Source organism: Myodes glareolus, chromosome 9 (genome assembly GCF_982192425.1).
Source record: "Myodes glareolus chromosome 9, mMyoGla1.1, whole genome shotgun sequence".
In the NCBI taxonomy this organism is placed as follows: Eukaryota; Metazoa; Chordata; class Mammalia; order Rodentia; family Cricetidae; genus Myodes; species Myodes glareolus.
The window spans coordinates 47484909-47509586 of record NC_142034.1 but is presented as its reverse complement, the minus strand read 5'-3'; the positions used below and the strand labels follow the sequence as shown (position 1 = coordinate 47509586).

The 24678-nt window shown below is 52.0% G+C and overlaps 1 protein-coding gene across 6 annotated transcripts in view; it reads right to left on the bottom strand.

Annotated features, from left to right (window-relative positions):
- Window positions 1–1394: 1394 nt before the first annotated feature.
- Window positions 1395–24678, bottom strand: part of Rph3al (rabphilin 3A like (without C2 domains)) — a 146094-nt gene continuing 122810 nt past the window's right edge. For all 6 annotated transcript variants that reach the window (XM_085695329.2, XM_085695331.2, XM_085695330.2 and 3 more), the window contains 3 exons: window positions 5305–5412; window positions 3335–3481; window positions 1395–2314 (listed from right to left, as the gene is read on the bottom strand). In XM_085695329.2, the coding sequence (XP_085551455.2) occupies window positions 2280–2314; window positions 3335–3481; window positions 5305–5412 (290 nt within the window). In that variant the 3' untranslated portion in view covers window positions 1395–2279. The remainder of the gene's footprint in view (window positions 2315–3334; window positions 3482–5304; window positions 5413–24678) is intronic.

Here is a 24678-nt window from a genome sequence, read left to right as displayed (position 1 = left end):
CAGGCCCTTGGGACCTGTCTGTGTCCCCGGCTCTGGGAATACCAAGGCAAGCCACCATGCTCAGCTGCTTTACACAGGTTCCAGAGCTCAAACTGAGGTCCCCATGCCTGTGGAGTGGTACTGACAGACCAGCTACCCAGGTCCTGTGCTCTTACAGTTTTAATTTTGAAGAATATAACTTCTTTTCTAAAAAGTAGCACTGTTGTCATTAACTTTTAGTTTTTGGTAGCCCTAGTGATGGAACCTGGGGCCTTGCACATTGGAGAGAGTGATCTGCCTCCGGGTCCCTGCTCCTGCATTTTCTTATTTCGTGCAGTAGCATCTTCAGAGGACCTAAATTCTTCCTCCTGTGAGCTGGATGCTCTAGGTTTTGTGTTAGTTTGTTTTCTAGCTCCACCAGGCTCTGGGTGCCTTGATCCGTTCCCACCACGTGAACAAGGCAGACTGCTCTCAGCACATGGATGGAGCTTAGGACTGTGGTCCTCGGCAGTAAAGAATGAGTAGAGACTGGATGCCTGGGGACTCCCTAATGCCAGGGCCCATCATCAGTTCCTCCATAGAAATGTAAGCAGTTTGCTTTGGAGAGGGGAAAGAATAGGCCTGGTTGTTATCAGGCAAAAGGCGGATTTTTTTTCTGACCATTCTAGATTTGAGCAAGGGCCTTTCAGGTTCAACTCTGGCCAGCACTAAACCTGTTCCCAGGGTCAAGGAAGGGCAGTCACCAGGCCATGTGGGCCAAGAGTCCATGGGGGAGGTATGGGGATAAGGCCAGGGCTCACTGTTCATTCTGTCTTGCAGTGTTGGGGATTGAATGTTGGGGTTCTTACACGCTAGGTAAGCTCTCTACCACTGAAATACAACCCCGATCATTTAAAAACCCAGTGTTTTTGAGACCCTTGCTGAACTTCCTGGTCTCTCCAAGTCTGCATTTCTAGGGAAGATGCAGAGCAAGTGGGCTGGTTTGTGATTGGTTCCTCCCACCCGAGGGAGGCTGGCAATGAATGCACATTACCGTCCCATCGTTTTTTAGTTTTCCAAAAGCTCTCATCCCCCTCCCATCCTTTTGTCTTTGCAGTTTAATCCATTTTCATTCCTTTAGTGTTGAGTGGGACAGAAGAAACGGTGCTTGTGCCTAGTCTGTCACAGGCAGCCAGAAGTCAGTGTCCATTTCCATGTAGGTCTGTTGAGCCCATTTTAATCTGTTTTTGTATAGATAGGCTTGCTTTAAGGAGTTGCGCTGAGACCTGATCTAGCGGTTTTCTCTAACCCAGGCTTTAGGAAGGGTTTCAGTGAATCAGCAGTACATTTTAAAATTCTAATCCATCCACTGCCATCTCAATGTAGGTTGGGATGCGGTGATTGTGGTCTTTGGATCAAGAATGGCTCCATGAAAATTCTCATGTTGATTATTTTAATGCTGAAGTAGTACATGTCACAGGGAAACCGTGAGTTTTTATCTTCTGCCAGCAGCAAGGACAAAAGGCTAACAGTGGTGGCCTTGGAGAGAAAACACTCCACAGAGGAAGGGGTGGGGGGGAAAGGATGGACCTGGACTAGGAAGGAAGGAAGGACATAGACACATTACCCCCCCCCCACACACACACACTCCAGGGGAGGGTTTTCTAGAAGCATTAGAAGCATTTATATTTTGAGTTTTTTTCTGCCTTCTTTGGGTTGAGAATGTGAAACTCCCAGGCTGGGTCAGTGCAGGGTGGGAGCCTTGTTTTCCATTGAAGAGCAAAACGTTTTAATGTAGGGGAGCTGTGTGCCTGTGCTGAGCAATAGGGGGCCAATAGGGGCTTCAAGGAAACCTCTCCTGGGCTAGCCTGGGGCAAACAGGATACTGCTCTGCACTGAAGGCTCGCTCAGTTCTGCAGGGTTACACTTGGGGTTCGATTTTTTCTCACCATTAGTACAAAGAATGCCCTTTGTTGCCCCACTGAAATTTCAGTGCATATAGGAAGGCCCTTCCAGCCCAACCCAAGACCCAAGCAAATCAAAACATGGGGATGACCAGGGTGGGTGGGTAGGGCAATAAATAAAGGTGGGGGTGCTGAGTGAGGTGGTAGATAAGGGGGCTTTCTGCCCAAGAGGGTGCAGTAAGGCACTAAGTGGGGGTAAAGCACACTCAGTCCCCAAACACTGGTTCGTTGAGTTGGTCAAGGCCATCAGGGTACTTGTGAGGCCTCAAGGAGGAGCCAGGGAGCCTGGCCCTGTTTTCTCTCTCCTAATCTTCCTCCGGAGGGTCTGCCTCAACCTAGTGATGCCAGGTGACCACATCAGCAGCGGGGAGTTGTCCATGTATGTCTTTTGCCTTTGACAGAGAGAGAAAAAGATCACTGAACAGTGAGTGGGGGTGGCTTCCTCCCCAGTGACAACCCAAATGAAGCAGATGTGAGGGCAGGCCCTCCAGGGCCCAGGGGCAGCCTGCATATGAACCTTCGCTGTTCTCCATGCTGTGTGTGCACAGGCTTGTTACCTGCACACTCAGGGGCAGCCTGCATATGAACCTCCACTGTTCTCCATGCTGTGTGCGCACAGGCTTGTTATCCGTACACTCATGCTTCAGCTTCTCCAAACCTAGGTTGTCTTCAAGGCAGTGACCTCTAGCTCCCTGTAGGGTCACTGCTGCTATGCCCAGACTCACAGTGTTGGGGCCGGAACTAATGTATCCTACAGAGGACTGCAGGAGGCTGAAGAGGGGGTACAGGATCCACTCCCCGGACTTGCCTACACTCGTCTCCCTCTCAGTGCCCTGTGGTGTGGGGGGAAACCATGGGACAGGGAATGGGATGGTTAGTGGGGTGAACACAGGCTATTTGAAGGAGGCCCTAAGGGGCTCATCAGATGCTGTTGCATGTATGTGCCTGTGGGCTGTCGGCCAGGGTTGCCCAGTCTAGCTGGGGCTGGTATTTAAAGGAGTCGGTGCCTCCTCTGGTTTGAGAATGAGAGGCACCTCGTCATGATGCTCCCGTGCTGGACCAATGAGGCAAGGCGAGAGCACTATTTTCTCCACCTACCACAGGTGTGAACCAAGGCTCCCAGCAAGCCAGCCTTGGAGGTGGTAGGCTCCGGAGGATAAGGACAGACCCCACTCCACTGTTCCCAGGCCAGGAACAGTGAGGACTGCTTGCAGCTGTCAGGAGCAAGGGAACAGAAGATGGTGGCACCATCCTGAGTCCCTCGGGTTAGGGCTGGATCTGGCTGGCCTTTGTTCCCTGCTGCCTGGCACAGAGCTCAGTAAACATGAAGAACTGAAAATGCCATCCGTCACTCAGGGAGGGCGGAGGGGATAAAGACGCTGCCGGACAAGCAGAGCCAAGGCAGTACTCACCGGGCACCCTAGGCTCAGGCCGGGGTGGGGTGCCTCCCTGTGGGTCTGTGGCACTTGTCCCAGTCTCACTGGCCAGGCTGCTCTGGCTGCCTGAGAGACGGCTGGGTGGGCAGGCAGGCCCCATCCTGGGTGACTCCATGACGCCACCTGCAAGAGACGTGTGTGGATGGGAATGGAGATGCTACTGAGCTCGCCAGCAAAGAGCCAGCTAGATTTTATCTGGATTGTGGGTGGTAACTATGGACCGGCTGCCCAGCAGTCCCCACCCACATGCCCGCCAGTTCCAGTCAGTCCTCTGCCCTCTGCTGATTGACCCAGGACACACTAGAGCAACAGAATGGGCTCTTTCCCTAGGTAATGGATTACGGATATGAAAATTGGCAATTGGTAACTTTTGCCCCTTCACAGAGTGAGGGGTAGGGAAGGGACTGTGTGTGTCTGTAACTCAGTGAGGGGGAGGATGTACCAAGGTAACATTTGCTACCTTTACTGCTAAGACCCTGGAGCCATCTACGTGTGCATTTGTGGTTTTGTGCGTGAGTGTTGAAACTGGAGTGGGGAGGGAGAGACCTTGAGGGAGATGGGAAATAGGTAACACACTGCAGCTTCTAGAAAAGCACAGTGGGGCTGGAGAAATGGATCAAAGGCACTTGGCACTCTGGGTTTGATCCCCAGACCCACACGGCGGAAGGAGAAAGGAGAAAACTGACTCCCATAAGTTGTCCTAGGGCCTTCACACATACGCCGTGGCCTCCAAGCCAATAAATAAAAACAATAAAACATGGAGGAGGAGGGCAGTGGGGGAGGAGAGCAAATGATGTGGTTCTTCAAGACGGTCCTACTCAGCTGAGAGCCAGCGCGGAGGGAAGAGATGGGCCACTATGCAGAAGGAGGGAGAAGCCCTCCTGAAAACAGGCTTGGCAGGCAATTTGTACATTCTCCAGGTGAAGCCTTGGGGTACCTGGTGCCAAGTCTAAGACTAGTTCTCACCTCTTGCCTCATTTCTCCATACTGACCACTTGGGAAACTGTTAGGGAGGATTCTGAAGGCACATTAAGGCTCGGTGAGAAAGAGCCTTAGTCCACTAGTAATGTCTGCCGTGGCACTGACAGAGAGGGGGTAGTGTGTGTGCTGCCTACTCTGCTACTCTGTTGCTACTTTGACTAAGCCAAATCTTCATTCCCACAAGGATTCCTGCCTGAGGTCATAGTCTTAGCTACAGGACAGCACCTTGAGGCATTTTTTTCCAGTTCGGGGCAGATATTGTTGGTTTTGTCTTGTTGAGACAGGGTTTCTCTGTGTAGCCTTGGCTGTTCTAATGATTCACCTGCCTCTGCCTTCTGAGTGCTGGGACTAAAGGTGTGCGCCACCATCGCCCAGCTTGGGCAGATATTATAAAGCTCCCTCTTTCCCTGGAGCTTCCTTTGAAGGTCCTAGTTCTGACCCAAAAGGACACAGACACCCTTCCTGTGCTCAAAGAGAGGAAAGTCTTCCATTTCCCTCTCTGTTCCTACCTCATTGCCCAGGTTAACCCATGTCAGGAGTGGGCTCAGCGTGAGAAGGGATTCTGGAGATGGCCTGCTCCACCTCATTTGTGTTGAGGAGAAGGCAGTGCCGTCAGGAAGTGATGGCACATGCTAGGGACGCCACTGCAGTTGTATGGCACAAGGATGGTGGCTCAGGGAACTGCACCTGACTTCCTAATCCCTTTGCTGCTCACAAGGTAAAATGAACAGTGTTGACCAGGGTGTTCCCTAGGAAGAGTGTGCAGAGGGAGTGGCCTGTGTCTTGTCCCGCCCTTCTTCCTTTTATCCCTCACATAGAGACGAGCCTGGCCTCCCTGGTTCTGCTGAGCCTCTACACTTATTTCTTCCTACAGACCTAGGGACACCAGTGGAGAAGCTGCCACCAAAGAAACCAAAAAGTCACTCAGCAACTCTGGCAGCAAACAGCTGACTTTCCACACTTACCCGAGTCCCCTCTAGGCTTGTCCCCTTTTGTGTCCTTGACTGCCGTGGGCATGGCACTGTCCTCCAGGCTAGAGGAGCTGAGATCCGAGTCACTGTCACTGGAGATCACTGGAACAGACAAGAGCAGGGGAGGTCATGCTTATTTTCTGCTGACTGGACAGAGCGGGCCAGGGTAGGCCTCCCTCTGACCACCCGCCACCACCAAGTGGCCAGGAATTTCAGTTAGCTCTTTTGTTTGGGGCAGGAGAAACAAGAGATGGGGAACGGGACCTCCTTCTCACCAGCTAAGGAGGTGAGCCCTGTCGTGAGAACATGGACCCCGCATGCCTGGCACCATAAGGGAAGGTCATTTTGCTTGGTAGGCGTGGATGGCCACCTTTGAGGTAGGCACAGGTTCTCTGAGGCCTCTTCCTGGCCACACTAAACACCAAGGCCATGGCTTCAGGGACAGGAAACCTACCAAAGCTGACCCTCAGGCAGCTATCAGCCTGCTTTTCCAGACTGCACTCACAAAAGCGTCAAAGCGGCAGGGAATAGCCCTGCCCCACCGCACAGGCAGGGGCAAGTGCCTATGGTAGTCGGAAGATGAACTCCTAACCCTGGAAGGCTGGCTGTGGTTCCTGACCACTTAACTGTCATCAGTAACCCAGCAGGAGCTAGCCTGGGTCCTCATCAGTCACACACAGCGGGGTGTCGTGAACCACAAAGAGCAAGGAGGGCTCCAAGCAAACACCCTCTTTTCTGCACTCGACTCCATAGTTGGCTGGTTCGTCGACCGTGGGCGTTGTAATACAGGATATATTCATCCTTCAAACAGTCTATTTTAATTTGAAGCAGGGATGTACATCCGTGTGCCAGCCTTCTGAGGTGCTTCTGAGCCCGGGTGCTTCTCTGAGGACTGGCCCAGGTGGCTCAACCTGTACCATGGCCTGTGACTCTGGCTCATGTTCTTGTCACGGGAGCTTATGACCATAGCAAATAAGACCTGACAGCAGGATCTTCCTAGATTTTTCCATATCTTCCTTCTGCTTTCCACAGTTGTCCTGCCCACGCCTAATTCAATAGATTAAAAAAAAAGAAGAAGAAGAAGAAGAAGGAAAATTGCTTCTTCAAGTTTTACAAAGTCTTGGTGTTGACGAAACAGCCCTGGCCTCTTTTCTGACTCTCTTCATTAATTTGCATAGCGTGTAACTAAGTGATAATGAAGACAGGAAGTGGGTGAGGGATCAAAGGTAAACAGTTCTCTCACAGGTGCCCGACTCTGGAGGGTCACCCGCAGGAGGGGCAGAGCTTTGAAATGTCAAGCGCTGGTGTGGGAGGGAGGGAGTGGGTTGAGGTCTTCACTAGGCAAGTGAGGCTTCCTCCTCCTGACTCAGGAGCCAGCAGGTCCCTCTGGGAAGAGGAACACAATGGCTCCCTGTCAAGGCTGGCTACCAGGCTCCAGCTGATCGCATATGGAACTCTTTCTGGGGCTGTGCTCTGTCTTCTGAGAGGGCAGTGAGGCACCACTGGAGAAGTGCTGGTCAATTAGGGGAATTCTTGTGGGAACAAGGGGAGGAAATGGACCCTTCCGCCTTTGTGTCTTAGCTTATGCCACCTTCTGGCTGAGGGACTCGGGTTACAAGAAACAAGTGGCCAAAGTTGGAGCTGGCTAACCGTTTTAGCCTTAAGAAATTATTAGGCAGCGCACAGTAGATAAGGTCTGATAGCGACATAGCGCTCGCCTTGCTTTGCCGCTCCTGTCGGTGCTACCACCAACATGGGATAGGATGGCCTCGGGTTGCTTTGTAGCTTTGAATTATGGATTTGCCTTCCTCTACCACTTACATGCTGGTATTTGGGTATGTGCCATCATGCCTAAGTTTCTGTTTGTTTAATGGTGTGTGTGTGTGTGTGTGTGTGTGTGTATGTGTGTGTGTGTGTGTGTGTGTGCGCGCGCGCGCGTGAGTGCAGGTGCCCATGAAAGCCAGAGGCATTGGCTCCTCCTGAAGTTGGAGTTCTAGGAGCCATCTGACATGGGTATTAGAACGGCACTTGCGTCCTCTACAAGAGCAGCATGCAGGCTTAACATAGCCATTTTTCCAGCCCTCGCCATGCCCAGTTTTATGATGCCGGGCCCATACCCAGGTCTTTGTGCATGCCAGGCAAATACCCACCAACTGGGCACTCACCAGCCCCCTCTGGCAGGGGTTGAATCTGTTCCCTCCTCACCATCATCCCTGACTTCCTTCCTCCACCCAAGACCTCTCCCCACCCCGCCAGGATGACTGTCACAGTGTCAGCTCTCCCCCTGCACCGTCAGGGTGTGCCAGCCAACACATGTCCTCTAGAGGGCCAGCCCACACCCCTGTTCACCAAGAGGCTCATGTGCATCGCTGAGTGTGACTGTGTGACAGTCACTGGCCTTGCTTCCTCTGCCCCAGCCTCTTCCCCTTTGCTGCTCTGCTTCTCTCTCTCTCTCTCTCTCTCTCTCTCTCTCTCTCTCTCTCTCTCTCTCTCTCATATGCCACTGGCAAGACTTCTGATTTGGCTTTTTCTGGCAGAACCAAGAGGAAGTGGGGGTGAAGAGAGATGGGGGTGGGTTCGCGTGCCCCTTCATGGCCCATGAGAGTCGTAGGTAAGAACCTGACTTACATTGTAGTTCCTTTTCAGGTCTGAACTGAACATGAATCCACGGAGACCAGATCCCAAAGGCGTCATGCTGTAAACACGCTGTTTTGACTCATTGCTGGGCTGACTAAACACTAACCCCACAGGGCCCCAGTCGCAGGAGGTGGGAGGCCGGCAGGAAGTGGGCTGCTGTTAAAACACCTGGAGCAAGTAGCTCCCTGTGCTCTCCTTTGGGGCAATAATGGAACACAGGATGGGAGCTTGCTAATGGGGGTAGGACAGTACCTAGGAGGAGCTGGTGACTAATCTCCACATTGGTCTTGCCATCTCCCTGGCAGAGACATTTATGGGTGATCTATCAATGCTTCCTGACCTGGAATATTCCATCTTCCTTGTGACTTATCTGGGGACTTCATACTTAGGAGTTGGGCTGGGCACAGGGCTCTGAGATGGTGAGTGATACCTGCATTTCTTGGTGCCAATGGACAGACGCCAAGGGGCTCAGCAGGGACGGTGGGATTGGATGTCCCAGGAGTTGGTTATGGTGCCATCCCTTGCACTCTGGCATCTATTGTACATGTTCCAAGAGTGGGCTTGGGAGCAGGCTCAAGGTGCCAGATAGGATTTATGAAGAGTTGTATGTCTTGTCCAAAAACAGCACAGCCCTGGAGGTGGGGGAGGGTGCCTATCACATGGTCTCCAAAGGCACCTGTGCTGTACAAGGGTTGAAAGAAATCACAGAAACAAAACAGATCCCCAATTATTTCCCCCAATTACTCCAATCTGACTCATTCTTTGTCTCCTGTGAACCCCAGACATGAGCATCTTTCAGGCATACTGTCCCCTTGCCTGGCCTCTTTGCTCCTTCTACCCAGGGCTTTAAGCTGGGTCAGTCTTTGGTATCAAGTGTGTGTGTGCATACACAGAAGCCCGAGGTTGGCACTAGATGTCTTTCTCCATCACCCTCTACTTCTTTTTTTAAGACTCAGTGGCCAGGAACTTATCAATTCAGCGAGACTACAAGGCCAGCAAGCCCCGGGACCTGCCCATCGCCGCCTTCCCAGTGCTGGGTTTACAGGTGTGTGCCACTGTGCCAGCTTTTCACATGGGTGTCGGGTAGCAGACTTCTGGGTCCCCAGGCTTGTGTAGCAAACACTTTGCTGACCATGTGCCCAGCCCTGTGCCTGGGGGCTTTAAGCTGGGGCTAGGCTGTTGTGCTAAAGACTCAAACCCCATCTCCAATCTGCTCTCAGGAATCTAAAGGAGGCAGTGTTGGCCAGTGGCTGGTCACTTACAGTCACTGGGGAAAGAGACCCAGAAGAAGCTGAGTACACGTAGGTCTCACAGATATGTCACCCAAGTAGCCACGGCTTCTTCCTGTGGTTAAGAAAGCAGCCTTTTCTTTCTCCTGCTCCCATAAAACCCAAACCTTGGGTAATTTGCCACCAGGAACCAATGCTGCCTTCCCTCCGAACTGCCTGGAACTGCAAATCTTCCAGAATCTAAATGAAGTTTTCGGGCTCATAAATCTTTGGCTTCTGCACTTCCGTCCTCCACAAGATTCTAGGAGTGGCCAGGGGCCAGATCTGGGTCAGGTTGGGGGCAAGTGCTGTATTCTGCCACGCTGTGGCTTTCCGACAGAAGGAAGGAAAGCCCTGGGAGACACTCACTGGTCTGAGAGCCTAATGGATGTATCCTCTCCCGCATAGGGCTCCACCACAAGGTGGCGGGGGTGGGGGTGGGGGGGGTGGGGGGAGCTCCCATCTTGACTTCCTTCACGGCCACCTGACTTCCAAGTCCACTTACTGAAGCCTCTGGCATCCCTGAGATTTTCCCATCATGCTGGGCCCTCATCCTCAGCAGCGGATGGGCAGCTTAGAGCCAGCCAGGCCTGTTTCTCTGGGGATGGGCAGTTTTATTCCCCCCACCAGCTCATTCTTGGATGGATTTGCAATTTGACTGTCACCATGGAAACTCTTGAGTTTTGGTACATGAGGCAGGGTGTGTGTGTGTGGGAACTCTTCCTTTTTGGAAAATCTCCCTTGAATGTCTCACAGGACACATGTGGCAGCTGCTGCCTTGTCAAGCCACCTAGCTGGGATGGCTCAGGGGACAGGGGTGGGGGACTAGGGCCTGGGGACCTCTCCCCCAGCCTCTGCTTAGCCATTACCTCTCTCCATGCTGCCAGGTACCTCTTCAAGATTCATGGCAAAAACCCAGAGACTGACCCAGCAGCTCCTTGGGTGTGAGGTCAGGCCAGTAGCAGAGAAGTGTCTGCTGTCACACTCCGACTGAGAGATGGGGACACTCTCCCCATCCCAGGCCACACCACATCCACCTGCCGGGTGCAAAGATGGCAGCAGGCTGTGAGCTTGGGGGACCTTGGGGAGCAGTGGCTGTTCTGCTCCAAGGAGCCCGAAGTCTCCAGAAGCTATGGGAGTTAGGGAAGTAGGGAGATATTTCCAACATCCTGCCAAGAAGCAGCAGATGGTGGAAAATTTCACATACTAAAAACAACAAAAAATATTTTTAACGTAAAGGAACGACAACCAGGCCTTGGGGAGGGCACAGGCACCCCCAGTGAGTCCTCCTGGGCCACCTGACATAGCACAGATGCAGTTGACCAGGATGGCTATAGCACCCATAATTCAAGAATAAGTGTGTATGTTGGGGGGTCCCTGTTTTGGCAGCAGCAGCCGGGGCCATGGGATGCTGAAGAGGGGGCTGCTGAGGCCCAGACTTGGGTTTGTGTCCTGCTGTCACTTCCCAGCTGTGCACCTTAGGCTGCTATCTGTGCTCAGTGGGGCCATGGATGAATGATGGCTCCCTTCTAGTGGCTATGAGCATCCAAAGAGAGAACAGGAGCCTACATCATAGGCTCGTGCCCCCTAGCATGGAGCTCGTTTCCATGCTCCGGGCCTGGGCCCACCTCACAGGGGTGAGGCTGACTCTCCTGAGGGAGTATGGACCCTCAATCCATGTTTCATAGGAGGAGGAGAGCGCTGCCTGCCTTCAGGGCATGTTTAGAGGCTGAGCTGGGATCTAAACCCCTGCCTGTCTCTGGGTGGGATCCTCGCTCTCCCACCTTGCCCAGCGCATACATGGTGTCCATGTTCCTGTCTCCCCTCTCAGGAACCCTCCTGCTGCAGATAGCTGGTTCGGCTCTCTTTCCACAAGGGCTCTTCTGTGGCCCCTGGGTCTTTTGCTGCCAGAACCAGGGGTCCTGGCATGGGGGAGGCTGTCTCATGCATGCCACTGCCTTGCCTTGAACTCTGGTTCTGCTTTGAATAACTCTGGGGCAAATACCTCACTCTGAGACTCAGTTGTCTCATCTGTGAAATGTACAGAAGGAAGAATTGAAGGGGCAATTCTCAATAATACTGGATCCAGCAGGGAAAAAAACAAATACTATACAAGCTGATAGGGGGTCCCTTCAACCCTTGTTTCTACTGCCCAGAATCCTCTGCCCCAGGAACAGAAGATGTAGCCTGCCCATCTGGCTGCCTCCACTTCCTGCTTTTCCTGCTCTGACCTCACCTTGCCAGGAGCTACCCCAGGGGAAGGCCTGCTTGCGACCAGAATTCATTTCCTTTCCTGAGCCTGCCCCAGTCCTAGATAAAGCCACCTACTGATTGTACTTTGAAAACCTTTCTGGGAGGGGGGGGAGGACAGCTGTGCAAGGCAGTGAGGTCAGCAAGGGGGTAGTACACCAGGCCAGCAGGACAAATGACCTTAGAGCCCCTGGGTCACCGCAGTGTTACCAGCTAGGTGCCTCATAGACCTCCCTGGCAGGACATTCAAAGGGGAAATGCCAGGCCTCAGCCTGGACAGGGACTAGGGTGGAGGGTGGGAAGCCCTTTGCCATGGACATGGGATAAGTGGGCCCCGAGGGAAGCATGCTGCTCTTGGGGATGGGAGGGGAACAGTGAGCTCTTCCTCTGGTTTGTCCCCAAGGCTCCAGCCAGGAAGGATGATGGCCCAAGGCTGGGGGCAATTTGTTCTCCCAGGAGGGCCCATTGGCAGCCAGAGAAGTTCAGTGTCTACCTGTCCTTTCCCCTTGGGACCAGGTGACAGGATGTCATAGTATGCTTCCAACCTGGCCTCGTGTGTCAGGACAGTCACATGACCCCGTGGAGTACCAGATGAGGTACTGGTACCCGTACTGGGGTGCTTTCCTTCCCTGGTACCCGTTCCAGGCTGTCCCTGAAGGCTCTGAGGATGACCCCAGACAGGAAGGGGTGGCGGGAAAGCACAGAGCTCACTGACAAGTCCGAGCTAGGGCAAGATGGGGTCCCAGCGCTGGCTTATACTTTCACATCGATTTTAATTTTCTCTCTCCTTCAGGCTCACAGACAGATAGGAGGCACCAGCTAATGAAGACAAATCCACAGATCAATAGAAATGTGGTTGCCGGTGTGGAAACCCTGTGGTCCCTGACCTCGAATGAGGAGCTCTGGAGAGGAGACAGATGGGTGGGTGGATGGATAAATGGATGGATGGATGGATGGATGGATGGATGGATGGATGGATGGATGGATGCAGAGTTACTCCCTTCAGAGAGAATGGGATAGAGGATGGGGATGCTACCATGATGGCGTGGGAGAAACAGCGTTCAGGAAGAGAAGTCAGAGGGAGCTTCCCTGAAAGAGGGGTGATTTACAAATGGACATCATTTAAGTAGCTACAAAAGTAGGCAGGGGGCTCTTATGGATCAGGAAGCTCTTTGGCGGAGGCCCTGGGGCAGGGGTCGGGGGTAGGGAGCATGAGCTGGCTTGGATATGCTCTGCCCTATTAGGGAACAGGTGATTGCTCTGGTTTCTAGCGGACACAAAACGGGAGTTTGTCTCTCCTGTCCTTCTTGGCTGGCAGGTGACACAGCCTTTGTTTCCTCCTGACTTTAACTTGTGCCTCTTCCATGGATGTATTATTTTGAAAACAGTCTCACTGGGGCTGATGAGATGGCTCAGCGGGTTAAAGGCGGTTGCCACCAACCTGATGACCTGAGTTCGAGACTCAGGATGCTCATGACAGAAGGCGAACACCTGGTCCTGTGAGTTGTCCTCTGCCCCCACACGACAACCCCCTCCCCACCACGGAAATAGGAATAAAAAAAAAAAACGGACTTTGTGATGGGACCCAGGCTACTTAAGACCCTCCTGCCTCAGTTTCCTAAGAGCTGGGGTCACAGATATGCATCGCCTTGTGTGTTCTCAAACCCTTTTAAGCCTCTCTCTCCCTCGTGTCTCTGTTTCTATCATCTGTCTCTCTCTCTCTCTCTCCATGTTTCTCTATCTGCTCTCCATCTAGAGGAGCCTGGCCCAGGGTCTGTTCAGACCCTGGCAAGAGGATGGGACACCTGCCTTGCCTGCATCTGATGAGTCCTCTGGAGGCAACCGAGGCAGGACAAGCCTCTTCCCTTGTGAGTCCTCTTCTCTGCCGTGCTCCCGGGGGGAGTAAGGAATCAGCTGGGCACCCTCTGCAATGCCAGCCTTGCTCTGGCATGGGCAGGCAGTCTAGGAGAGGAACAGTGTAGAGCAGAGTCCGCACTGTTTCCTCCAGGGCTTTATTGGAACCAGGAAGGGCGGGAGGCCTGGCTCACTCACTTTACCCACATTCCCAAAGGTCATTCAGTCTAGAGCGTGTGGAATTAAGTTGTAGGTTTAGCCAGCAAGGCAGATGGGCGGCTGCAGAGGGTTATACTGTGCTGTGTACAGAGAGCTCAGCCCAGCTGGCCCCAGGGGCGGTGCTGTACCCCTAGGCTGCACTTGAATCAGACACAGCTTCCACAAGGGCACGGTACCTCAAGACCTCACCTTGCATCTGGAATTGACGAATCCGCTGAGTCCATCATTGGGTTTGGGCAAATTAGAGGAGACAGCCATGCCCCTAACCTTCGCGGTGTGGCTAATGAGGGCCTTCTGCTCTAGGAAATCAATTTCTAAGCCAGCACAGACTTTGGGACAGGCAGGGGGCTACTGGGGAAAGGGAGAGGCATGGAGCGGAGGCTCTTCCCTGTTTAGAACCCCCATTTTGAGACTGCTGTTCAGCAGAACCAAGGGCTCAAAAGGCAGGATGAGACCATACGCACAGGCTTTCCTTCTAAAGCAGAGCTATGGCCATGGCCACACAAGAATGGTGGCCTCTGTGTCCCCGAGAGCTAGCTGAGGTACAGCCCCAGAAGGCTGCAGGCATGTTCCTTCGCCTCTATACAGAGACTGTCACACATGCTATTTGGACTCGTGTTCCCTCCTGTAGGCGAGCAAGCACAGTGCCCATTCCAGACTGTCCTCATGACATTCCAGAAGTTCCAAACCCCTTACAGACTACCACAAGCAACCCTGAATCCATGACAGCTGCAGCCGGAGCCGCTGGCTACCACAGCTGACTTCTGTTCCTTCTACCTGCACAGGACAAAAGCTACCGGTCCTAAGCCCTCTGCTGGACCTGGTAGAAAGGCAGTAGATGGGCAGCAGGCTCAGAGCCAGGGGTTGCCTTTGGTGAGGCCACAGTGGACTCGGGAACCAGTTTCTCCTCCCGAGCCTCTGACATTCAAGTCCCCCGCCCCAGCTGAGGCAAACTTTCTTTCACTTATGTTCTTGACACAAATGGCAGTCCTGTGCTAGGAAGGCCAGGGTCAGTGACGTGGAGGCACTTCTTATGTGGCTCACACTGGGTCTTCATCATCTCTCTGGTCCTTCTTGGTCTGTATGTCCTTGTGTATGTTTGGTAGCTTCAGATATCTTTACATTAATATATATATATATATATATATATATATATATATATGTATGTATGTATGTATGTATCCCAGTTACCTCCCACATCATCCTAGGGCCATAAAGTCCCTGCAAGGAGCAAAATTAGCGGAGATGGGACATGGCGATGATGACACTGGTGTGTGTGGGTGTGGAGGTGACAGTGTTAGCTGACACACAGAGAGGCTGGTCTTTGCCATGTAGGTGGCCTCCCTGAGTGATCTTCACATTGCTCTACGGCCTGTTTAAAATTCCTCTGTTAGAGGGTCCTTACCCTTGGAGGGGTCCTTGAACTCCAAGATAAGAAAACTGGAAGAGAAGAGACCCTGTCCTAGCCCCTCCCCCATCATCCTGGTGGGTAAGTACCATTCCCAGGAGCCCCACAGGTCCCAGGAGCTACAGGCTGGCCCGGGGAGCCTGCTGGAAGGCTAGGGAGGTGGCTATGCAGTCTCCTCTATGCTCACAGCAGGCACAGAGCTGCTATGGGCAAAGGCCATGTGTCAGAACCATAACTAGGTGTAGAGACTCACATGTGACATGGCCAGGCCCTGCCTTCTACTACCGTGAACTAGGTGGCTGACGTGAGACGCCCTGGGAGTCTGCTCATTTCTCTTGCAGCATGTGCCCTCGATTTTCTCTCTCTTCACAGAAACACAAACCCCAGAGGAATTTTACTTTTCTTTTTCCTCTGTGGTTTGTTGATGGGAGCTGGGCCTGGTGCATGCGAGTTAAGCACTCCACCCTTGAGTCGCACCCCAGGTTCCCTCCTTGGTAATCACGTATGGCAATACTGGATGACTGGCAGGGACCACGAGGGGGGCCGAGAACTGTGGCAAACCAGAACACTCCATCACTGAAAGGGGAGGCTGCCGCTGTCTCTGAGAGGGCGGTATTGGCAGACCTTCTGATTTTTAAAAGAGAAGCCAGAACTCTACTTTTTTTTTTTTTTTTTTTTTTTTTTTTTTTTTAAAAAAGGTGAGAACCCTCTGCAGTTAAAATATTTGACAGTGCATTTTAAGCAGCCAGCTAGATCCAGCTAGCTCCGGTCACTGCCTTACCAGACTGTGACCTGTGATACAAGCAGAGTCTCAGCCCCCAAGGACAGGTGGCAGTCTGCCTCCCGACGTAGGCGCCTTCCTGCTCTGCCTGAGCCTGCCTGGGCCCCAGCGCCTAACATATCCTTCTAGGTACTCCAAAGGTTGTGGGGGACTCAGGTACCAGGGCCAGCCAATGTGACTAAAATGGACAGTTCAGAGTCCACAGAGGAAGTGTGTTACTCTGTGTGTGTGTGTGTGTGTGTGTGTGTGTACACGTGTGGGCATGCGCGCTCTTCAAGGAGCTTCCAAAGCGCTAATTTCTCAGGAACAGAGAAGGGAAGGAAGGAGGCATAGCAACAGCTGGCTCTGGGCAGTGAGCAATCCTGTCTGAAAATAAAACATTTTACAATCCACAACCGAGGCTCATTAAGAATGAATGGATCGACTGGTATAAATAGCTTGCTGCGTTAAGAAGTCAGGAAGCGGCATATGCGCTCGATGGAAAATCAGTGGCTATGAAACCTGCTTATTAGCTCAGTCGGCGCTGCTCTGTGCTAATGAGACAGAGGTCACAGGTTCAAAGCTTCAGGGGCCGTGTGGCTTTCCCAGCCTCAGGCCACAGTTACCTTCCCCACCGCCCCAGGACTGGAGCTAACATGGGGGCATAGCAGGAAACACACTAGTAGCCCACAGTTGGTACAGCAGATCCCTCACTGTAATATCCAGCCTCCCCCAAACGCCCTCTCTGACTAGCAGCTCACTATCCTGTCAGATATAAAACCCTCAGTTCTGTGGCTGGATGGTAATTAATTGGAAGGCACCGGGTGCCATCCATTATGTCTGACGGTGGCTGGATGCTAAAAGGGTGCTCTGGGCAGAAATGAGGGACCAGTTGCTCCCCTCCTGCTTGTGGGTGCGGGTCCAAGAGTGTGAATGGGATGCGAGCAGGTGCACAAACTCAGGGCATGTAGACTGCCTGAGAGGGAGTGGCCAAGAGTAGCTCTGGCTGCCCTCCCTTGCCACAAGACCCCCTCCTTCAGTAGCCTGGCAGTAACTCCCTCCCTTGAAGAACTCTCTGAGCCATCAGACAGGACAAAGCCAGCTGAGTGGTGACGGAGACAAGAGTTTCACTATGGTCTGCACTCACGGGAAGAGCCTGGTCCTCGGCCCTCGGTGCCCCAGACAGGCTACGTGACCTTGTGCGACATCCCTCCTCATCCATCACCAGGAGTCAATTTCACCGTCTGCAGCTGCCTTGAGCTTCAAATGAGATAATGACCATGAATCACAGGGTGCCCTGGCCAAGGCCAGCTGCAGCCCCACTGACCTGGCTTCTCTAGGAGTGCCCCAGTCAAGGCCAGCTTCAGTAACTAGGCTTCTCTAGGAGTGCCCCGGTTAAGGCCAGCTTCAGTAACTAGGCTTCTCTAGGAGTGCCCTGGTTAAGGCCAGCTGTAGCCCCACTGACCTGGCTTCTCTAGGAGTGCCCCGGTTAAGGCCAGCTTCAGTAACTAGGCTTCTCTAGGAGTGCCCCGGTTAAGGCCAGCTTCAGTAACTAGGCTTCTCTAGGAGTGCCCCGGTTAAGGCCAGCTGTAGCCCCAGTGACGCCATTTCTCTAGGAGGTGCTGGCCCCAGGGGCAGACAGTAAGTCAGCTGGGGGAGGGGGTGAAACACAGTAAGGGCCACCCTGGAAAAACTCTGCAGATCGGCTGAGCCACACTGCTCACCCCAAATGGAATCCCAATGCTTGCTTCCTCGGGACTGCAGACCGACTCCTCCTGCTTCAGATCAGGATCTTAAAAACATTGCTTAAAACCTAGTAGCTGATGAGATGGCATCAAAACCCTGGTTTTTTTTTTTGTTTGTTTGTTTGTTTTGAAATTACCAAATGGAACAAATCCAAGACCCTGAAGTACTTTCTAGGGTAGATCTTGAAGGCAGCCAGTACATCATCCAGAAAGAAATGCTTGGATCAGGTGGACCGGGGCAGTGGGGAGGTGAAACCAGAGGACTCCGGAGACAGGCTTCCTAAAGAGGGAACATACTAGCCTCTGATCTTCAGGGAGCTTAGGACAAATGCAGCTGTGCCAAGCCCCGGCCTTTCTGCTGTCTGCCATCTCTAAGGGGATGGAGAGGCAGAGAGTATGTGTACCTGGTGGGTGGGGGAGAGGGGTAGGCGCTGCTGAAGGAGCAGTGAGCCATGGGCCCTCAGCACTGGCTCTGCTGCTTGAAACCAGGTGGCACACAATGGCTGGTTCCATTGATCCTGGGCTTCCCTAGACCATGCTGGTCCTTGCAGCCCCCTGGGGGTGAGAACCAGTGTCTCGTCATAGATGAGGCTCCCCGGAGTCACTAACAGGCATCCTTGTCTCAGTTCAGTACCCGAGGTCCAGGAGGGCAGCCCACCTGTCCGACAGCTGTCCCCAGAAGGCGACATCTACTCCATCTCTAATATTCCCAATGACTGACTGATTTTGAGACAGGGTCTCACTGTGGTGCCTGGGCTGGTCTTGAACTCTGTGGTCAAATGATCCTCCTGCCTCAGCCTCTTGAGTAGCAGGGAGTAAAGGCACAGACCACCCCACACCTGGTCCACTATTTTATTCTTAGCATTTAGGTCACTAATGTGTCCCTGCATGCACACGAAAGTTGAATTACACTAGCTCTGGTTATTAAATCAATATGCCTTTCCCTGCAGAGTTGAAAAATCCCTATGTTGGGCTTTCCATGCATTCTTGGGCCTATTTTACTTTAATTTCCGTCCATTCATCTATTTGTGTATTCTATAATAGCTGCTCTAAGTTCCGCGCAAGCTTTTAAATTGAGACATAATTCATACCCTATAAAGTTCACTCTTCACGGGGAAGACAATGCAGTAGCTCTTAGTGCGGTCATAACACTGGGTGATTGCCAGTACTACTCGATTTCAGAATATTCTCATACTCTGTCCTCACTGGCGGTCTCTCCCCTTCACCCCATCCTCCCCACCCCCTGGCACATTCATCTTGATGTCTATGGGTTTACCTAGCCTAGTTATTTCCTATGAAAGGGATCATAAAATGCGTAGCCTTTGACTCTGGCTTCCTTAACTTAGCATGAAGTTTTCCAGGCTCATCCATGTTACAGGACACATACACGTTCATATTGTCTGTCTACACACACACACACACACACACACACACACACACACACACTCAGGTAGATTGTATAATATATAACTATAAAAAATGGAAAAATTAAGGTTTTTTTTCCTTTTTGGGACAGCGTCTTTCTATGTGGCCCTGGCTGGTTTGGAACTTGCTATGTAGACCAGGTTGGTCTTGAACCCATGAGGATTCCTCTGCCTCCCAAATACTGGGATTAAACACCTGGCATGATTGAGAGTTTTGCCTGATTTTCTGCTCAGAGCTCATTTTCTTTTCATCCTTGTTGTGGGGGGAATGTTTGTTTCCCCAACCTTAGTTCATGTTGAAGCTCAAGATCCTAGGAATTTGGACAAGTTGAGTGAAGCCTAGGGTGGGGCTGAGTCAACAGGATGAGTGTTCTCCTGAGCAGAGACCAGAGAATGTTCTACCCACTGTCCTCACATGCACACACCGAACAAGGCAGCTACCCACGGCACAAGGGTCACCAGACAAGACTTGTCAGGACCTTGATCTCGCTCGACCAGCCAGACCTGGAAGCAAATCAATTTCTGTAGCTTGAGGCACCCACCCAGTCTGTGGTCTTTGTTACAGCAGCCAAAGCATACTAATACAATAACACTTTAATTTTCCTCATGCTGGTCCCTAGAATTTCCATGTAAAGTCTGCTTCCAGGCATGAAATAATTTCTTGTTGCAATTACAAACAGGTCTCCTCACTTCGGCTTTTAATTAGTTAGTACGGATTAAAGCTACTGATTTTTTAAAATTGATTTATCTTTTTGTTTTTTGAGACAGGGTTTCTCTGTGGAGCCCTGGCTGCCCTGGAACTTGCTCTGTAGATCAGGCTGACCTCAGACTCAGAGATCTGCCTGCCTCTGCCTCCGAAGTGAGTGCCAGGACTAAAGGGGTGTGCCACCGCCGCCACCGGGCTAAATTGATTTATCTTCGGTCTTGTCAATTTCTAGATTTCTTTACTAATCCTAGGATTTTATTTGGAGTTAATTGATTGCATACGTCAGCTACAAAGAAGGTAGATTTGTTTGTTTCCACTATTAAGAGAAAGCTGCTTATTTATTGCTTTACTGCATTAATTAATAACTAATAAGGGGTTGGAGAGATGGCTCAGAGGTTAGAGCCCTGGCTGCTCTTGCAGAGAACTTGAGTTCAGTTCCCAGCACCCACGTGGTGGCTCGCGACTGTTTGTAACTCCAGCTACTTGGGATCTGACACCCGCTCTGGCTTCTGTGGGCACCAGGCACGCTCATGGCACACAGATACACATGCAGGCAAAACACTCACATACATAAAATAAACCACAAACACACCTAACAAAGGCCAGAGCATAGGCGTTGGCAGGGGTACTTGCCTTGTTCACTCAGGGCCGGGGTTTATCCCAAGCACCTGACAGAAAAATGCGACACACAACGAAACAAGGCCAAACTCTCAAATAGGATCAAATGGTGGAGATTTTTGATTTGAACTTTGATTGAACATGGCTTCAGGGCTTTATCAGTTAATAATATTTGCTTTTGTTTTTAGACACAGGCTTATTCTGTAGCCCAGGCTAGTCTGGAACTCACTAGAACTTAGAACAAAATTGAGGCCAGTCTTGAACTCAGAGGCCTCCCACCTCTACCTCCCAAGTTCTGGGTCCCTTCTAGCCGCTCCTGGACCAGAGGCATCTGTGATGTAATGAGAGCATGCGCCACAGGGCCTGGCTTCAGGAAACAATTGGAAAAACAGGACATCTGAATTAAAATTGGTAAATAATAGACGTAGGAAGAACTACTCGGCTGTGGACATTAAAGCGGTGAAATGTTGTTTTTCCTCCCTGTGCATCGGCCCGGTTAGAACCCTCAATAGCGTCACCAGCAGCAAAGATGTATAGCCTCACTGTGCAGTGGAGATGGCTAGGTTATTACATGGTCCCGAGCTTCGGTTTGCAGCTTCCAGGCCGAAAGATAATTCAAGGTAAAATCTAGAAACACTAAGGTCCGTCAATAGAGAACAATGAGAAGATAACCCAATGCTCATGGGATTTTATTCAGCCACAGAAGGGAAGTACAACCTAAGATTTAAGTCGATTTAAGCTCATGACATCCCTGTGACAGGCTGGCATGATGGCACACATGTCTTTGTGGTCTCTAATGATCCTGTCATTAGAGACAGAGGTGGTCAGACCTCTGCGATTTTGAGGCTAGCCTGATCTGCACAAAAAGTCCAGGTTAGCCAGGGCTCCACAGTGAGGCAGTCTCAAACAAACAATCAAATAAATGTGACTGCAGAAAAAGCGACGGAGTCACTGGCCAGAAAGAGCCTGTTTATTTCTGTTCCAAAGCAAATTGAAATGCCTGCATTCAGTGGGTGTTTGGTTAAGGGCTATGGTATAAGGACAAACAGAAGACGTTACCGGTTTTCATTCCTTGCTGAATTATTCAACTTGTATTTTTATATTATTAAAAATTAATAAAGCCGTGGAGGTGGATGGGAGGGCACCTATCTTGCAAACATCTATTAACTCCTAGATCCCTGTGCATATTGGAAAGCCTGGGGTCAGTGAGATGTCCCTGTGCACTTGCTGTGCAGGCCTGGTGACACTCACGGAAAGGTGGAAGGAGAGATCACACCCCTCCAGCCGCCACGTGTGCACTGTGGCATGTGTGCATCTGCACACACAAATAGCATACATACATGAATGCGCACAGATAAAATTAAAACCCAAACCATTTATAACCCATCTCTATCGTTTACCTCTACATTCCCCACAGGGCACGAGAAAGGAAGCGAGGGAGGACTAGGATGTGAGCGGGAGAGGGAGGGAGACACAGGTGCTGGAGCCCAAGGCTTGGGATCGGGGTGGAGGGTGGGAAGAGGGTCACAGACAGGCTGAAGATGGGGTGAGATGGGACTAGCCTCAGCTCCATGCCTGTGGGAGGAAGGCTGACAGGAGAAGGGTGGCCTGGAGTCCCTGAAGGCCCAGGACAGGAAGAGAACTTTATGGTAAGAGCAGGTGGCTTTACCAGCCTTCAAGCATCTCTTGGGCCCATCTGGCATCTCACGGACCAGAGGCGCCTGTGATAAAGCTCCCCACAGCTTCCTCTGCAGGCTCAGGCTCGCTCGCTTGCTCACTTATCTGTGGAGCCTCTCTTCTACCTTGCTCCTGTGCTATGTGCGAAGGCACTGGCCTGCTGAGGATAGATGTGGCCTTGCCACAGGACTTTGCAGGGTGGTAGGAATGGTACCCACAGTGATGGCTACTTTGACCCCTACTGAACTCAGTCAGTCCAATCGTGGTGCTGCAAGAGCTATGAACACTAGCTGGCCTTAGGTCACTGCCGGATATGTGAGCCCAGCCAGCTGCCATGACCTTGGGTGTGCTAGGGGGAGGGTGGGGAAGTCCCTTTCAGAACTGGAAACACCATGGGGATACAGTCTTCAGAGACCGGACAGATGAGACAGCCTCATGCTATACTCTGATGAGGGCCCTCTGATCTCTGGAGTCCAACAGGGGTCAGAACAGCAGCCTCTGCCAGCTCCCAGGATTCCTTGAGGCAGGAGTGACAGCACCCTGCCCATAGGCTGCCATGAACCTTGCCTTGAGGCTTACATGAGCTACCACAAAGACACAGGGAGAGATTGGTCTCATCTCAGACCATAGCTGAAGAACGTCCTTAGGTAAGGATGGCTCCCACACACCAGCTGGTCTAGTCTCACACAGGGACAGTAGCCGGGGTTATGCCCTGTGAGGACATGGCCAGACCTGGGACAGTCAGGGGACTGCTCTCAGCCAGAAAGTAGAGACTAACCAGAGCGGGTCCAGGCGCTGCCCAGAACCGGCCACAGCAGGTGAAGAGCTCACACTATCGGCCCTTTTGCAGCTCTGGTCAACCCTGCACCGTGGTTTCTACGCTGACGGGACTCTACTGTCCTCTCCTAGGCTCTCCTCCTCTGCCTTCTGAGTGCAGCCCTGTCCTCCCCAGCACCACACACCCTAGGGGTGTCTCTCAGTGTGGGCACAGATGTGATCACCGGCAGCTCTCCTTCCCTGCCCTGCTTGCTGCCTGTGGGCCTTTGTGCTGCAAGTCACTTGGGGACCACGGGGCTCCAACAGGCCTGACATAGCAGCCTGAGGGCTCTGCCCCTCATGGCCTCAGAGGGAGAACCAGTTCCTGCAGAGAGCCTCTATGCTGCCTCCCTTCCAAGTGTGTGGGAATGCTGGCCTCTGCACTTGTGCAATCAAAAGGCCACCTGTGTCTCCACAGTGGAGGAGGTGCTGGGGGCATAGCTGTGTCTAGGATATACGTGTGTCTGTGAGTGTGTATGAGCATATATGCCAATCTACATGCGAGTGAACATGTGTGAGTGTCAGTGCCTGTGACTGTATGGATGTGTGCACCTGTGATCATATGCATGCATATGAGTGCATATGTGATCATATGTGTGCATATGTGTGCGTGTGCTTATTGGAAGCAGATGTATGGTGAGGACTCTATAATGGACACTTGGGTCCCGTCTGCCTACACAGGTCTCAGGCCTCTTCACAGCCATCCACAGCAACATTCTGAACCTGCTGGTCCATTTGCTGCCATTTCTGAGATCACATCCCCTTCTTTAGTCTGTGGGATAAGGAGAATATACCCAGAGAGAGTGTCAGGATGGAAGATGGCTACTTCCTCAGGTTCAGTGGTCATGACATCCCTGTGAGACAGTGTCCCAGCCAGGCTGCTCCCCTCAGTCCCCCTACATACAAGAACAGGACATGCTAGATCTTCCCCTGCAGCCCTGTGCCCCGTACATCTGTTTGTGGCATCAGGGAATCTAGATGCCAGGGAGAGCTGAGGCATCAGGATGGAGCGAGGGACGGCTGTGAGGAAAGTTCCCTGAGAAAGGACAGCGTGTGCCCAACACGGTTTGTTTGCAAGGGTGGCCCACAGGGGGTTCACCTTCTGAGGCCTGCTGCTTAGTGACCTTTACTTTTCTATCACAAACATGTGTTACCCTTTTGATAAGGAAAGACCAGCCCACACGACATGAAGACAGTCGGGTCATCTCCCAAAGCCCTTTCAAAGCTGCTGCCAGGCCTGTGATCTTGAGGCCACCCTTTCTGAGACAAGCCACTAGCAGGTGACCCCTCTCCCATTGGGCTGAAGTGTGGCCACTGCAGAAGTAGCCAGACCCAAAGGGGAAGGATCTGCCCTAGAACCCAGCTCTGGTCCTCAGTCGATATGGCCATAAGATGGTGCTACTGAAGTCGGGAGGTGGTGGCGCACGCCTTTAATCCCAGCACTCAGGAGACAGAGGCAGGCGGATCTCTATAAGTTCAAGGCCAGCCTGGTCTACAAGAGCCAGTTCCAGAACAGGCTTCCAAAGCTACAGAGAAACCTTGTCTCGAAAAACAAATAAATAAAAGATGGTGTTATTGAATATCTACTTTGAGAGCCTCCTGCTGTTTCTGTGAGACAGGGACTTTGAAAAGAATATCAGAAACACAAAAACACCCACAAGACAGCACTGACCCCTCTACAGCACTGACTGCCATCATAGCAGGACACACTCACCTCTGGACAGTCACCCTGACACTAAGTCACCCTGCTCACTAGGACCTAGAGAGCCAGGGATCTCCCATTCTTGAGAAACAAACAGGTGAAGGAAGGAGATGCTGCAGGCCTGAGAGAGATGATCCCAATACCCCTGCTGATTCCCTAAGGGTTGTGGGGGGGACGGCTCCCTGGGGAGATGCTTGCCTACTGTGTACAAGGTCCTGGGTTCCAGCCTCAGCACCACAAGCATGAAAAAGACAAAAGTTGGGGCTGGAAAGATGGCTCAGTGG